This window comes from Otolemur garnettii, unplaced genomic scaffold (genome assembly GCF_000181295.1).
Source record: "Otolemur garnettii isolate 467f Iridium unplaced genomic scaffold, OtoGar3 scaffold00007, whole genome shotgun sequence".
Lineage (NCBI taxonomy): Eukaryota > Metazoa > Chordata > Mammalia > Primates > Galagidae > Otolemur > Otolemur garnettii.
In genome coordinates, this window is record NW_003852402.1 from 2,624,578 (window position 1) to 2,641,631 (window position 17,054).

Genomic DNA, 17,054 nt, shown 5'->3' on the forward strand with positions numbered 1-17,054 from the left:
CATCCACAGGGCCACACAGCCTGTGACACGGCTGGGGAAGGCCAGTGCCCACAGCCCTGGAGGAGCAGATCCAGGCCTGCAAAGCCCAAGCAGGGCTAGGGCTGGGCCCTTCTGCACTTGGGGCCCAGGAACCAATCCCCAGTGTGAGAAAGTCAAGTCCCAGGCGCCACAGGCCTGGGAAAGGGCCACGCTGGGGGCCCCAAGTCCCTGAGAAGCTCTGCTCCAGTTCTGAGCCTGGCAGAGAGGGAAAGTCCCTGCTTGGGGCTGCGGTCCAGGGCTTCTGTGTGAGGACAGCCCAAGGCCTCATAGTGGGTGGTCTGATCTGGACCCCCGGGTCCCTCTCTCTTTGACAGAGGTGAGATGAAGCAAGCCGGCAACCGCAAGGCCTCCCTCTGCCCTGCCTCCTGCCCTCCGCCTCCCACACACTCAGCAGTCTCAGGGCTCTGGCTCCTGCCACCAGCTTCCCAGCTAGGTCTGGGCCATGTGAGCAGGAACACACACCCCATGGAGGGCTGCCCACTGCAGAGCCCCCGTGAGTGCAGCGGTTCACTGAGCCCACGTTTGTGTATTTTATTCTCTTTCACTCAACAGAATAGAAATTTCGCATTTCAAAGTAAGCGTGAGGTGGCTGCCACCTGGCTCTGGCCTGGGCCCCAAGCACAGGCCTCTGCCTCTCCGGCTACCTCAGGCTGGGGGTTCCAGAAGGCGGTCATTTGGCAAAGATCCTCCCGGGGAGCGTGTGGGGCATCCCGACCCCTCTCTGGCCCTGGAAGCCAGGACCATCCCCTCCTCTCTTTGGTATCTCAGGAAACAGAGGCCACCCCTGTCCATACCAGCCCCAGGCCAAGTCCGGGGATGGGTCCCAGCAAGGCCCAAAAGGGTGGGGCTGCCCCAGCCAGGCTCTTCCTCGTCCCAGGACCACTCAAGGGGCCACCAGCCAGGCAAGGGACAGGACAGCACTGCCCGCTGCAGAGGCCCAGGCTCATTTCTTGTAGTGATTAGGAGCATCGGCAAAGGCGAACTTGAGGCGGTATGCCTCGGCCAGCAGCAGGCTGACGTCCTCGTCGTCCCAGTGGGCTGTGGGCAAGTTCTGGAGGAAGAGCAGCAGCTCCTGGGGAGAGAGAGACAGGCCAGTCAGGAGAGCTGACCCACAGCTGGGGACGCTGGGGACCAGGGACCCTGCAGTGGGAACCCTGGAAACCATGCCCAGCCAGCAGCTAGGAGGAGCCAGAGGGGCTCTGCTTCGTGGCAGTTGCTCCCACTGGAACCCACAGGGCCTTGTGCTGGGCCTGGTCCTGGCGGCCAGATGAGAGGTCCACACCTCTGAGCCTATGTCAAGGTGGGACCCTTCCTACCTCATTTGTCTGAGTCCCCGAATTCCTACAGGAGACGGGGCTCCCATGGGCCTGTCTGCAGGTCTGTGGCCTCCACCTGGGAGCTTTCCCCAAAGCCCCCACTAGACCAGAGAGCAAAGCCCCACTGCCCCTAGGTACGGATTTCTGTGCACCAGGCAGCACCATGGTCAGTGGTGGACACGTAGGGCCCACAGAGTGGAGCCTGCCCTGAGAGTCCAGAACCGCATCAAAGCCCAGCCCAGCCTGACACCTGCCCCATGCGGAGGCACCAGGCCCAGTGGCCATGGCAGGGCAGGCACGGCACTGAGGTCCAAACCTAGCCCCACCTTCCAGTTGAGCACCCTGGGGTGACTGCTCCATCCTCTGAGCCTCCACTTCCTCCTTTACCAACAGGGCAGCAGGTCCCAGAGGCCAGCAGCACTACCACACTGAGGGGGAGCATATGGCACCCACGTGATAGGCATGTGCTGATGGGCACTCAGGATGAGCAGGCCCTCGGCTCCTGTACTGCAGGGAAGGGCAGCTCTGGGGTGGAGCTCTCTGCACTGGAGCCTCCTCTGCTCCCCCACAGGCCTGCAGCTAGGCCAGGTCTCCACCCAGGTGGCCTGGGGGACACTGAGTCTTCCCACAAAACACACAGGGATTATCTCTGGAGCTGATGGTCTAGAGGCTCGGAGCTAGACACTGAAATATAGTGATTGACTTGGAAGTGACCAAGGCAGGTGCTGGAAAGGAAAAGTACAGGGGCTCGAGGTATAACAGTGAGTGAGAGTGGGAGGCCCCACACGACACCACCGAGCCCCTGGGGGCCCCCATACTCAGAGGGTTTAGCAAGAGTGGGGTTCAGTGTGGGCCAGAATGGCCTCCTAGGGTGGGTGGGGTCTCAGGAGAGGAGTAGGGTGCTGGACCCCAGCTCAGGGTATAGTCCACAGCCAGACTCCCACCATGGAGCCAAGCAATCTCCTTGAGGGAGAAGCAAACAGGACTCGGATGGCCCCGCCCAGCTCGAGAATGTGGCCCCAGGACCCTCCAGGAGCCACCTGTGAGCTCCGTGCCCCTCCTACCCCATCTCACCCAGGGGGAGTGTCCCAGAGCTGCACTCCTCAAGCCTGTGTATAAGAGTAAGACCAGGATTCTCCTAACTGCAGTTTTACTGTTGCGGGGTGTCCATCCCCCTTTCCACAATTCTATCTCCTTTTGCATTTTGGATACTTTCTGTGGGCCTTTAAATTGAATTCACGGAGCAAATTTCACTGGCAAAAAGTCTCCAGGGACATATCAACATCAATCTGCCGTCTTTCACTATTAGATGCGACTTACACGGATGCCAATCCAATTCCGAGCAGGTCATAAATAAATACCTTTGGTTTTATTTTTAATCCACTTCGCCTCATATTATCATGACCTCGCTACTTGCAAGGTGAGAAGCAATACCCTCCCATTATGGTAACTTACCGACTCCACTGCACACTCAATTTCAGAATCTAATTTAGTCCCCCGGGTTCACTGGATGGAGGGAGAATAGAAATGCTCCGTTCTCCACAGCTGCAATGCTAAAGAAGGAAAAATCTATCCAGGTGACCTTTACGGGAGGCAAAGAACACAGCCAAACACATCCTGAGATACAGATTTCTTTTTTAAAAGGCCTGTCTTATTCACGCAGTAGGCAGCAATGCCTCCCATCTGGGAAACATGACATGCTTATTAGCCGGGAGCTGGTCTATAGCATGCGTGTCATGCAGGTGAAGGGGCCGTAGCTCATGAAGCCATCACCCAGTCACAGGAAGGGGACTGGCTCTCCCTGGGATGGCTGTGCACTGTGCAAGGAAGGCGGAGCTCAGCGGCCTGCACAGGGGCCAGGGCAGAGAACCGTGGCCAGCATTTGCAGTTTTAACCTTAACTTCCCCATGAACAATGCTACATCAGTGGAGATGAAAATTAAAGGAAAGCTTTGCTCGCAAAACCGCCACTGTATCCAAAGCCGGGTCAGATCTCTGCGAGTCTCTCCCTGCCCTTGTCTGTGGGACCCACCATTGCAACAGAGCCACTGGGCAGCCGTATATGCACCTGCCTCTCCCTACTGGCCTTGTGTTCCGAGTCCTTCCAGTTGAGGCCTAATGTCTCAATAGTCCCTTTCAAAGGGTCTGTAGTCAGCAAGGGGTCCTTAGTAATAGATAGGACCCCACTGCATGGGCTCGAGATCGGCAGCTCCCAGCCCAGACCACATGTCCTTATCACCTGAGGAGCTCCAGAAACATCCTGACACCAGCCCCCACCCAGGCCAACAGACTTAGAACCTGGGAATAGTAGACTGGACAGAGTTTGTCCTGGACCTGAGTACACTGGGGGACTCAGGATGTGCCTGGACGCTCTGGATACCACATGACAAGACACTAAACCAAGCTGGCCTTCCTGAGGGGCAGGGTGGGGCAGGGGGCCCCTGACTCACACACCTCACTGCAGGCCAAAGCTTTGTTGAAAGCTCCCAGGAGAGTGAGAGGCAGGTGTCATTTAGAAAATTGTCCCATTGTTAACTTCTGCCTTTGGGTAGGTCCCAGCAGGTGATCCTTTCAGCAGTAAAGAGCAAACTGTGCTGAGGGCTTTGGCTACTTCTTGCCAAAAGGTCTCATTTTCCAAGAGTGAAGGCATCATGGTGCCACCTGCAGCTGTGTCTGTGTGTGTGCCCTCCCCAGGTGGTGATATGCTACGTCCCTGGGATCCAGGAAAGCGTACAGGTGGATCATTGCAGGCCTTAGGGCCCCTCGTGGGCCCTGAGATTTGTTTGGCTGACCCAGGGCAGAGGTTCATATGAGCCTGGGCATCAGGGAAGAGGCAGAAAGATCATAGGATCAGATCCCAGAAGACCTGCCCCAAGCCCAGCTCCACTGACACCAGAACTCACAGATGCTACAGAAATGTCTCTGATGTTCTTGGCTATATCACAGGGTCATCTGTCTCCTCAGCTACATCACCAGCTCAGAGGCTGCTGTGAGCCACGGTTCATGGCCTGGAGCGCCTGAACCATGAGGCCCAGCTGAGACGTGCTGACCCTAGAGCACACCCTATGGGCTCCGAATACTCAGTAGGAACAAAGGGGGTAAAACATTTCCCCGAACAGACTGCAGGCTGATCACGGGGCCAGCGATGGCACTGGGCGGGTGCATGACACCTGGCTTTTCATGCCTGTCCTGTGTGGCTTATGTGCCCCTCCTATGGGGCGGCTCTAAGACCCACATCTGTGCAGCCAGGGCAGCCCAAGCCCCTGTAGGGAGAGCAGGTCCCGGAGGCTGCCCGGGCAGCAGGAAGGACAGGGAGCGTGGTGGCAGGACCTGTCAACACCTGCTCGTCAGCACAGCGCAGAGCACAGGGCCACTTAAAAGCTACTCAAGTCGAAGTTTACAAATTGCCAATATGCCAAGATGAATAAATTAACGGTGATGGGGCTGAAGGGCCCATTTGCCTCCACTTTTTATTTCCTTCCCTTCCCTGAAAGAGATGAAACAGGAGCCACCACGTTGACACACAAAGCAGGTAGCAGGGTTAATTGGTTTAATTTACTCTCTATCTGCCTTCTGACGCTCAATTTGTGCAGCCTGGCAAGAAAACCTGACCCTTTGGTGCTGTGAGAAGCCCACCTGTCTGTGGAAGGGAGGCCCCGGAGCCACTTGGGGAGGCCACTGGGAGTGCAGGGGGTCTGGGGAGAGGGCCGGCAGCAGGAGGCTCCTGAGGATGGGCCCATGGCTTTCCCCCCAACCCCTCTGTCTCTTAGATGAGGAAACCTGCTGCGGAGGGTTGGGACACCTGCCCCAGAGGGGCCCCTGCACACACACCAGCCAGCCCATTCCCTAGACCATGGTAGGGGGCAGCAGGGCATGGGTCAGAGCACAGATGGCTGGCTCCTGGGTCTGTGACAAGGGGACAGAGAGCAGCTACCCAGACTAGGAGGGCTGTAAGGAGCACAGGGGGTTGTGCCCACTATCCCCTTGTCATCACACCCACCATCCTGTCTTCACCTGTGGGCCCTGAACCAATTGCTGGTACCTGCTTTGAGGGGACAAAGGAACCCCCCTGCAGGCTGGGGAGAGGGCGGGGGCTGGGCAGGCAGGGTTGCTGCCCCACTCCTGCTGTGTGCGTGGAGGCGCCCGGCCCCAGTGATGGTGAGCTTGGCATAACTGGAGTGATGGTCACACTTTACAGAGTAGACATGAAGTCCAGGAGGGGCCGAGGCCAGAGTCAGAAAAGAGGGCCTTCGTGCGGCAACCCAGGGTCTCAGCTCACCACCAGCGAGCCTGCGACACTCCCAGGCTGAGCAGCCCACTCTGCGGGAAAGATCCGTTGTCAGGAAGGAGGTCAGGAGGACAGCAGGTAAGTTCCAAGAGTCCCAGCACCTGGTGATGCTAGAGAGCCCGCAGAGTGCCACGCAGTGCCCATGGCCACGTGCTTATGCAGAAGCCCCTCCCCCACGGTTGCGTGGCCAGCACATGTGGTCAGCACACGGGCAAAGGTGCTTCACCCAGAAAACCCACATCACCTGCTACTGGCCAACCAAGAAATAAGGCAAATGCCACCATCTGTTGAATCTAGGTGGCATCCACTGAAGTACACACTCAGTTTTCTGTATTTTTAACTTTTCATGGTGAAATGTTAGGGAGGAAAAGTCAACTATTTGGGTTTTGGTACATCCATAAGGTGGGCTGTTTGTTTATTCAGCAATTTAAAAATGTGTTGCTGAGGAAAAAAACTGCTGCAGATGCCACTGAGTGTGGTGATGGGACCAGAGGAGCAGCCACGGAGGTGGCATGAGGCCCAGCACACCGAGACGCGCACCCCAGCGCAGCCGGCAGGACATGGGCCTCACCAGCGGCCAGCCAGGGGCCGGGACAGCTGTCCTCTATTTCTCTTCTTTAACAGTCCGTTTTCCAATTTTTTTTTTCGCATCAAAAACATCATTTCAATTTTTCAAAGGTCATCTAGGCACCACATCCTTCTTCCATAAGTTTCTGCTAGTGTGCTCCACTCCCCACGCAGGCCTAGGCACTCTGTCCACTGTCATCAAGTGTCCCTGGGGCCTGTGAGGAGGCAGGGTCTACTCAGCCCTTTTGTGAAGGTCAGGCCGCTTCGCCTTCTTCCCTGCACCCTATAAACACGAGCTTTCCAGGACTGAGGAAGAGGTCAGGGAGCAGCTCCCCACCCGGGTCCAACCTCAAACCCAGAAGGCCATGAAGACCACCAGGCCCAGCCCCAAGGGCCTCTGCAGGGGAAGGGGGCACCATGGGACTTTATGCCTGGGGTCTCATGTCCAGTCCTTTGATTCTCATGTGGGGACACACCCCATGGCGTGGTGGTGTCAGTTGCAGGGTCCAGCAAGGACTGGAAAGGGCAGGTCGAGATGTAAACACTTAAAAGATCCTGCGGGCAGAGAAGACAAAGCAGGGGGCTGTGTGACTCTGCGGGAATGCAGCAAGGGCCCTCTGTCTGAATTTGGACTCCAGGGAATGGGGAGGAAAGGAGTCACCTCTTCCTCATGTCAGGCTCAGCCCAAACACAGGTGGACATGCCGAGGGGACACAGCAGGCGTAGAGGGGAAGGGGCGGCCATGGAGGACAGAGGATGTTGGTGTCGCCCTCCTCGGCTGGGGGTGATGCAGGTATGTGCAAGTGTGTATATGGTGTGTATGCAGTGTGTGCATGACATGGGAGGTATGTGTGGTGTGTGCTATGTGCGGGGTGTATGTGTATGTATGTGGGTGGTGTAGGGGTATATGTGGTGTGTGCTGTGTGTGGTGTGCGCCATGCCTGTGTCGATGGTGTGTGCCTGTGTGCAGTGTGCGCCATGTCTGTGTCGATGGTGTCGTGGCTGTGTGTGGCAGGGGACGAGGGCCCAGGTCTGTCTGGCTCCTTCCTGCCTGTGATGCTGTGCTGTGCAGCCATGTGCAGGTCCCCACTGGCAGGAGGCAGGAGGAAGACCCCAAGGCGCCATCTTGCTGGGAACGCTGAGGTCCTCCACCCTATGGTGTTTTATGCAATGGTGAACTTCGACCAGGTCCTAAGAGATGAGAAGGCCTGTGGTAGCCTGGGAGGGGCTCAGCATGGGGCAGGGGCTGCCAGTGGCAGGTGACAGACCCAGAGCTGATCGCCACATCCCACAATGTCAAGCACCAGCCACAGACACAGGAGGGGCCGCAGGGGCCCTGGGAAGAAAATTGCCTATGAAAAGTTCATCCTTATTTATGTTATGTTAACCTTTCTACCACACTCGATGCCCTTTCAACTAGAAGATCAAAGAACACAGAGCACAAACTGAAACACGGGAGCCACGAGAGGAACAACATGCAGAAAAGTCACGCATGCCTGGGCCCTGCTGCTCCCTCTGAAGGGGGACACCCATCGGGGTGTGAGCTGGCCAAGTCTGGTCCGCTAGGACGGACAGCAACTCACAGCCTGACACCCAGGAAGAGACTTCCTTTGCTCTCTGAAAGGTAGTGAGTGCCGTGCCCTGGCCTGTGCCTCCTGCCCCTGCTCATGACCCCCCCCCCCAGAGGAGTGCCACCAGACAACACCCCCATTTGCCTCAGCACAATCCCTGGGCCCTTCCCATCTCCCTCCCTCCAATTTGGAGCCCAAGTTCAGGCTCTGACAACTGACTTCGTTGACAATCCAGTTATGAGTTTGAAAATCTTGTCAAGTTCTGGACCCAACCAGGGCTAAAAATAGAAACACAGTGACAGCCGGCAGAAGAGGGAGGCAGCTGTTGGAGCGGGCAGTCTCAGAAGGCAATGCCTCAATACACCATCTTCTGAGGAATCTGGTGGCACAGGGATACAGGCTGTCCTTGTAATTAATTTCATTTTTTTCCCCAAAAAAGGAGTCATAAAAAGAAAAACACCTCTCAGTACTGGAATCAAGGGAGTGGCATGAGCATGCCCTCGGCCACGCCTCCCTTCGTCTCCCTACGTGGCTGAGACTTCTGCTCGGCAAGTGGAGGACGCTGCGAATCCCAGCACAGCAGTCAGTCCCTTAGCCCTGAAGACCTGCTGCTTTATGGGGTAGGGAAGGCGGTGGGGGCACCACTAGGAAGAGGCCAGGAAGGATGTGCCCGCGGTTCCACATGCTTATCTACAAGACAGACCAGTGGCGACCCAAATAAAAGCACCTGGGCTGTAGGTGGGTGGCTGTTCCACGCTCACTCTCAGGGAAATGGCTGGAGGGGCCACTGCCAGCTATGCTCCCGGCATCTGAGTCCCTGGCACATGTCTCAGAGCAGCAGCCGTCATGTCCTGTCTAAAAGGACCACAGTCAAACTTGGGACGTCTCCAGGCCTTCTGCCGGCAGGGCAGGCTGACAGGACAGGCACAGAAGGGTCAGGCAGGTGCCCAGCTTCCCAGGGGAGGCAGGGAGCCAGCCCCGCCCTGCTGCATCTGGCCAGGACAGACACTCTCCCCATATGGACAGGCCTTTTCCGGGCCTCATAAGGAAAGGGGTCAGTGATTTCCGAGGCGGGGCTCTTCTTGCATGTGACAACTGAAGGCTGCAGCTAAGGTCAGCCAAAGAAGAGCAGCCAATTCAAGACAAGGATGACAAGAAACAGCTCACTTGGGGGTTAGACAGGTCACCTGAGTGGGCCCAGGATCACTCAGCATTATGGCAGGACCTGCACCAACCAAGACACGAAAAGCAGTTCTCAGAGCGGTTCTCTGGTGGGGGCCAGAGAACAGGGTCCTGTGGGTGGGGCTGGGCTGATGGAGGGAGTGGTGGGGAATGGGGAACCGTGAGGCTTGGGGATGTGAGCTCTGAGAGGGGGCACAGCAAGACTGGAGATGGAGACCCCAGAACCCCACCTGCTCCCTGCCACCACATGTCCCCTCTCTGTTCCCTGCCACACAGTCTTCCTGGCTCTTCTGACGAGCAAGTCACACTTGCCCACAACTTGCCCACATCTGCACCTATAGCCACTCTGTCCCATGCTAACGGGCCCAGCAATGACTTCTGCCAGGCAGCAGACACACAGGCACAGTCCAGTCCAGTCCATGTGGACTCCCCACACCACGTGGCCGTGGGGCTCACTGCTGTCCCAGCCCAGCTGCACCTGCCCTTGTGAGTCTCCCCTTGCTCCCAGGCAGCAGCTTCCAGCCAGTCCCCAAGATATGATCTGGGAGTCACCTCAGGGCCTTTCTCCTCCTTTACCTCTGTGCCTGTCCTGTCCACACCCTGTCACCAAGCCCTACACACAGAACAGATTCTAAACAGCTCCCAACATCCTGGCTGGAGCTCCGGCATATGTGCTTATGTGGGCTGAGGACCCTCACCCCGCAGAGAGGGGCAGCTGGATGGCACAGCTCAAAGAGGACAGCCTGCAGGAGGGGGGCCTGGCATTCTCGGCCTACTCTAATGCAGCCCAGAGCCCCCAGATGTCAGCTGGAACCCCCAGAACCCCACAAAGTCCTCAGCGCTCTCTCAGCCCAGGACCAGGAGCCCAGCACACTAACCCAGTCTGGGCTCAGAACACACTGTCTGGGGTAAATGGCTGAAAGGTGCTTTTGTACTGGTCTATTCCATCTGATCACAAATGACCTGGCTCCCTCACCAAGGGGACAGTTCCCCTCAAAGCACTGTATAGCACCCACGCCAGGGAGGAGGAGTCTTCTGGGCCTTTCTGGGCCAGAGAGCAGTGACAGAGCGGCCATTTCCTTCCCAGGGAAGGCCAGACTAACAGCCTGTGCATTGTTGTGTCCACATACAATAGCACTCCATGGGAGGTCACTCACCACAGTGGTGAGGAAGCTGGAAACGCAGAGGAAACCACTGCAAGGGCCCACAGAGCAGGAAATGGTAGAGCAGACCCAGGACCCAGGCCTCCAGATACCCCAACACCAAGTCTTCCCAGGCCTCCAGACACCCCAACACCAAGTCTCCCCAGGCCTCCAGACACCCCAACACCAAGTCTCCCCAGGCCTCCAGACACCTCAACACCAAGTCTCCAGGCGGGGACCAGAGAATGGTCCCGAGAGTGGTGACATTGTTCTTTTTTTTTTTTTTTAGCAAATCTGTGGGGTCAACATGACTACAGGCCTGCAGGGTGGCTTGACGCCCCTCCCTCACCCAGGGCAGGAGGGGGATTCTAGGTAAGTGAGGCACCGTGACCACAGGGAGAGCTGCAGGGGTACCGCCTCAAGTAATGTCTCCTAGCCAGCAGCCCACGCAGTTGCAGGCAGAGCCCCTGTCCCACAGGAATGGGGTGAGAGCTGTGGCACCAGAGCCCTTCCGAGCAGCAGACTGCACCTTTAAGGCCACATTAGATGTGGTGGTATTGACGTTAGCAAGTTGATTGCTGAGACTCACTAGCTAAATGATATTTTTCCTTGTAATATACATAGTGAAAGTTATTAAATTTCTTGGGTTGTTCAAGTCCATGTTCTCACATCGATTTCTGTGCTGTGCAGGAAGCCAGGACAGACGCTTCACATGGCTCTGCTGGGGAAAGACCAGCGTCTGCATCAGCACATTGGTAAGCCCCTATGGCCTCAAGACAGTGCACACAAGATTGCTCAGCTAACAGGAGGGCCCGGGCATCCCACAGTGTTTTCTCAGAGCATTCGGGAGTGCACTCAGAACTATAGCCTTTGAGCCCCAGGTCCTCACAACTGGGCCTGCCCCAAGCAACGTGTGAAACACACAGGCACCTCGTCCCTCCTCCCTTACAGCGAATGGGTACTTCCCCATGCTGCCCACAGGCCCCACAGGCCGACCTGACCCCTATGTGGCCACACACAGTGACATGGCCTACAGGCTGTGGACTAAGGGGAAACCCCACCCACCCCCAAGCCTCAGTTCCCACAGCATCACAATGGGAAAAGCCAAAGGCCTCTGAACCAACTGCATAGCCAGACTGCATGCCATGAGGCCACCACTGCAGCCAGGTTCACCGAACCCCCACGGAAGGAGGAGAAGCACCCCTACTCAGAGGGAGGGGTAGGGTGGGGCAGCTCTCCCACACCCAGTCCCAAAGGAGGGCTGCAGGCATAGGCGCCCTATGGGTGCTGGGGATGGTGCTAGTGGGGGAGGCAGGGGAATGCAGTGAACGGGGGAGGTGGACCTAGCCCTGGAGGTCCCATACTTGTGATCAGCATGTGGCTGCCTACACGCTGGCCTAGTAAGTGAGCAGACCTACAAGCGAGCAACTAGGTGAGGATGCACAGGAGATGGCCCAGCAGATGGGAACCACCAAGGCTGCTTCGGGCACAGATGGCTTGGGTTCCAACCAGGGTGGACTGGAACCTCCATGGAAGAGAGATCAGGCTGCAGGTGACTTGAGGCCAGGCGCCAGCTGCTCCTCCCAGTACGAGCAGTAGGGTACCCAGGACACCCAGCCCCTCACTCTGATGCCCCTTCCCTGCTCCTCCAAGATGGGTGATGGCTGTGCTCAGGGCATCCACAGCGCACCTTCCCTGTGTTTGGTACCATATGAGGCCTTTACTTACCCTTTCTCATTAATTCTAACAACAGGCTTGGAGAAATGTTTTTACCTATTTTACAGATGAGAACATTGAGGCAGAAGAGGTCATCCAGGCCTCTCTGCCCGTGGAGGAGGCAGCCCCGAGTCTCTGCTGTGCCTAGGATGGGGCCCTCCCAAAAGGTCAGCTGAGGTTGTTGAGGAAAGTCACACCCCAGAGGGGCTGGAGGTGGGGGTGTGCGAACATACACAAACACAGACACATACACACAAAGGCATCCTGTAACCTGGACGTTAAGATCACCTAGGGTCCCATCAAACAAGTTACACCATCAGGAACCCTTCTCGGCAAGTCATTAAATCTAAAGCCCACACTGCCCTTGTGCCCCCTTCTTCGAGGCCCTTCTTCCCCTCCAGCCCATCTGCTGAATGAAGGTGCCTCTGCGAAGCTGCCCATTTAGTGGCTGAGCAGCCCCGCCCTGACTCTGTCCCGTCCTCCCTTCTCCAGAGCGTCCTCCCTTCTCCAGAGCGTCTTGGGAGCCAGCCTGGCCATGTGTGTGTGGGAGGAGCTCTGCGCACACAGGAGAGCTTTTTCTTCTGAAGAATTAACAATGCAGCCAAGTGTAGGGATAAATACTGTGTGGCATTTTGCTAAACGTCTAATTAAGTTCCTATTTTTAGAACTTTTTGAAAGCCATTTGAGGGAAATAAATGGAGGCCACAAAGGGGATGCCAAGGAGCAGATGCCCTGTGGCTGGGGCTGTGCTGGGCAGGGCCGCCCACACACCTGCCCCACTGGATGGGCATGTGCCCCCCATACATCTCCTTCCACTGGCTCTGCCCCAGACCCCAGAGCCATCGACCTTCCCACCAGGTGACTGGGACCAGTGGCTCAGGCAACCTCCTCATCCCTCTAAGTGCACTCACCCCAGGAGCCTGTAGGAAGGACTGCATAGGGAGAAGCCAGACTGGGTTGGTGTCTATCCCTGAAGCATAATAACACTGGAGGGAGAGCGAAGCAGGCAGAGCAGCCAGAAGAGGGACCCAGGAGAGGGGCCCAGAAGAGAGGCCAGGAGAGGAACCCAGGAAAGGAACCCAGGGAGAGGGGCCAGGAGAGGAACCCAGGGAGAGGGGCCAGAGAGAGGGACCCAGGGAAAGGGGCCAGGAGAGGAACCCAGGGAAAGGGGCCAGCGAGAGGGACCCAGGGAGAGGGGCCAGGGAGAGGGACCCAGGAAAGGGACCCAGGGAGAAGGGCCAGGGAGAGGGACCCAGGAAGAGGGGCCAGGGAGAGGGTCCCAGGGAGAGGGTCCTAGGGAAAGAGGCCAGGGAGAGGGACCCAGGGAAAGAGGCCAGGGAGAGGGACCCGGGAAAGGGACTCAGGGAGAGGGACCCAGGGAGAGGGGACCCAGGGAGAGGGACCCAGGAAAGGGACCCACGAGAGGGACCCAGGGAGAGGGACCCAGGAAAGGGACCCAGGGAGAGGGACCAGGGAGAGGGACCCAGGAAAGGGACCCAGGGAGAGGGACCAGGGAGAGGGACCAGGGAGAGGGACTCAGGGAGAGGGACCCAGGGAGAGGGACCTAGGAAAGGGACCCAGGGAGAGGGACCCAGGGAGAGGGACCCAGGAAAGGGACCCAGGGAAATGGATCCAGGGAGAAGGACCAGGGAGAGGGGCCCAGGGAGAGGGACCCAGGAAAGGGATCCAAGGAGAGGGACCAGGGAGAGGGACCCAGGGAGAGGGACCCAGGAAAGGGACCCAGGGAGAGGGACCCAGGGAGAGGGACCCAGGGAGAGGGGTCAGGGAGAGGGACCCAGGGAGAGGGACCCAGGGAGAAGGGCCAGGGAGAGGGGCCAGGGAGAGGGACCCAGGGAGAGGGACCTGGCAGAGGGGCCCCAGGAGAAGCCTCCTCAGCCAGCTCCAGCCCCCCAGCCCTGTCCAGCCCCCCAGGGTCTCACACTGCTCTGAGGTGGTATTTGTCTCCACCAGGATCACCAAGCTTCTTATGAACATCTTCCTTTTTAAGATTTCTATTTTTTCAATGCAACTGTTCTTTTCTCGTGCCATATGTTCTCTTTTCTGCCTATATTTGCTTTTAAGTTTCTTTTGGATTGTTCTGTGATTCTTCGTCCCTGGGTGCAAAGGTCCCCCATGCTGGAAGTCTGGTTTTTCACCAGTTCAGATCGGTTTTGTATTTTGGCTTTGACCCTGGCCTCCACCCTGCTCAGAGGGCTCCTTTGACATCAAGGTCCTGCGGGAATCTCTTCCCTGGCATGGCCTGGGAAGGAGGCGCTGGCTGCAGTGTCAGCCCAGTGGGAGGTTCCCAGGCCCTCCCAGAAGAGATGGAACCATGGGGAGGTCCCAGTCACAGGAGCCCTCAGCGGTCTGCACAGCCAGACAGCCCTGGCCCTCAGGCCTCCGCCCACACCCTGCATCACCTCGGCCAGACTTCAGGCCTGTCTGCTTTCCCAGGCCCTGGGCCCGGCTCCCAGCAGATGAGCAGGTACCCTGAAGGGGAACCTCCACCTATGTCACCCCATCCTGCTGCGTCACAACCACCAAAGACAGAGCAGAGTGCCAAGGAACGTAAACCATGGATACTCTGTCCCAGCCTCTCTGAGGGCACTGCCTGTGACCCTGGTGCACCACGCTCCAGCAAGTGGGAGGGACCGAGCTCACCTGTGCATGCTGTGAGCCAGGAGGCTGCACTAGCTACCAACACCAAGGAGGAGAAATGTGCCACTTGAGGCTGACAAATGTATTATTAAAAGGGAACAACAGACACAGAAATAGTTCTTAGAAGAACAAGATACTTTTTACTGGGAGGAATGTTTCACCCCTGACACTGTTCCCACTTGGTGTCTCCTAGTTCCAGTCAAAGCCAAGGGCCTGGAACTTCTGTGTCGTGGGCCCCGCTCCACCAGGCACCTGGGTCCTGACTCAGCCTGGGCTCTGCTGTCCTCACCCTGCCTTCCTGAACCGACCTTGCCACCTGCGCTCACCCCGGCAGCACTCTCTCTCACCAGGCACTTCTTTCAACCACTTTGCTTCTGTCGTGAACCTTGTGTGGACTAGTTAGCTTCCTATGAATCTGAGCACAGTCTGGATGCAATTGGTCTGGCCTCCTGGTTTTTATGAATGAACAAATGAATGAATGAATGAATGTCCCCTGGAAGGCTGTATGCCTCTCCTAGCCCCAAGGCCTGAGGACAGAGCCCCCTCTGCAGCTGGAGGACAGCAGAGAGAGAGGTAAAGGTTGGTGGGACAACCCTCCCAGCCCAAGCTGCAGTCTCACCCTCCACAGAGGACAGGACCTCCTGCTGCCACAGGCCACCCCCTCCTGGCGGCCCCATCCTGACATTCAGTGCTTCGCAGACCACGTGTCAGGAAGAGACACCTGAGTGCTTTTCCTACAACACTGTGTGAACTGGCCCCTAAGTCCAGTCTGAAATCCAGTCCAACGTGACGACCTGTTGCTGGAGATATGGCTGCAGGATGTGCTGGGTGGTGGGGTGCAAGGGAGAAAACAGCTAACAATGCCCTCTCCGCCCACACAGCTGCAGGCCCAGGGAGGAATCTCAAGGCTTTTCCTAATGTCTCTTGGTTGTCTCTTTATCAGTTCCTTCGGTCAACTGAGATCAAAAGGCTTCAACTTGATGGCAGGCACAGGGGCCAGGGAAGGAGGTCTGTCAATCCTTGTTCCACTCATGTGGGGAGGCCTGTGTGGTGACCAGGCCAGCAAGCAGCACAAGAACACTCAGAGGCTTGGACCAAAAAGAAACCCAGAACGGAACCATAATACAAAGGCTTCTCCACATCTCCACTAAAAAGTTCTGTCTCCTGGTCAACTCTCGCTGACCATCCCATGGGCTAAGGTACAGCTGGGCGGCTGGTACCGTGAGGCACATGGCCTGGCCCAGCTCACTCCACAGTGAGGGGCAGCCTAGCCCCAGTCCCTCGCCTGTGTCCCCTGCTGAAGTGGGCTCCGGTAGACTGGTAAGGTGCTGGTCCCTCAGCTGTGGAGGTTACATAATTTGGGGGCCTTTTAAAAAATAATGTAAATATGAATTCAAAACTGGGAGCACAAGTAGGTACTTATTTAGAAAAATAAATCAGACCAATTATAGAACTTAAATTGGCAGCGCCTGTGGCTCAGTGTGTAGGGTGCAGGCCCCATATACTGAGGGTGGTGGGTTTGAACCCAACCCCAGCCAAACTGCAACAAAAAATAGCTGGGCATTGCACTGGGCACCTATCGTCCTAGCTACTCAGGAGGCTGAGGCAAGAGAATCGCCTAAGACCAGGAGTTGGAGGTTGCTGTGAACTGTGATGTCACCGCACTCTAGAGAGAGCAACAGAGACTCTGTCTCAAAAAAAAAAAAAGAAAGAAAAAAAACCCTGCAAATAGTCAAACATCAAAAATGCCAGAAAAGGAGCCTACTAATTTTATTAACTGTCTAACACAGCTCTATCCTAACACGTCCCTAAATTCTGGCTACGTATTCTGTAACTCAGTTCATGAGACAACACTTTTGTAGCATCCCTTTTTAAAGGTAACGCAATCTTTCCTACTAGTGACCCTCAGTCACTTGGTTCTTAGCTGGGGCCATTTCTGGTTGCTGATGATCCACAACAAGCAGGACAGTCCTGAGCGGCTGTGCGGTGCCAGCCAAGAAGGACCCTGGGCTGTGGACCTCCCCACCCAGGGCTGCATGTCTGCTTCCACCCTACACTGGACTGGGTCACTCTCTGAAGCACCTGAGTGGTCACCTGGGGGATATAGGACACTGTTGATGGCCTCAACTGAGGGACCAGCACCTTACCAGTCTACCTGAGTCCCCTTCAGCAGGGGACACAGGTGAGGGTCTGGGGCTAGGCTGCCCATCACTGTGGAGTGAGCTGGGCCAGGCCATGTGCCTCACGGTACCAGCCCGCCCAGCTGCACACAGCTGTAACATGTGCCTCACAGTACCAGCCCGCCCAGCTGCACACAGCTGTAACATGTGCCTCACAGTACCAGCCCGCCCAGCTGCACACGGCTGTAACATGTGTACCAGCCCGCCCCCTGCACACGGTTGTAACATGTATACTAGCCTGCACCCTGCACACGGCTGTAACATGTATACTAGCCTGCACCCTGCACACGGCTGTAACATGTGTACCAGCCTGCACCCTGCACACGGCTGTAACATGTGTACTAGCCCGCCCCCTGCACACGGCTGTAACATGTGTACTAGCCCGCCCCCTGCACA

General features: G+C 56.9%; 1 protein-coding gene across 3 annotated transcripts in view; it reads right to left on the reverse strand.

The window, feature by feature from the left end:
• Positions 1 to 555: 555 nt before the first annotated feature.
• TBC1D22A (TBC1 domain family member 22A) overlaps positions 556 to 17,054 on the reverse strand; it is a 293,372-nt gene continuing 276,873 nt past the window's right edge. For 2 of the 3 annotated variants that reach the window (XM_023509293.1, XM_023509292.1), the window contains exon 13: positions 878 to 1,111. In XM_023509293.1, coding sequence (XP_023365061.1) covers positions 983 to 1,111 — 129 coding nt within the window. In that variant the 3' untranslated portion in view covers positions 878 to 982. Of the gene's footprint in view, positions 1,112 to 17,054 lie in introns of all 3 variants that reach the window. The other variant, XM_003783102.3, reaches the window with a different exon arrangement.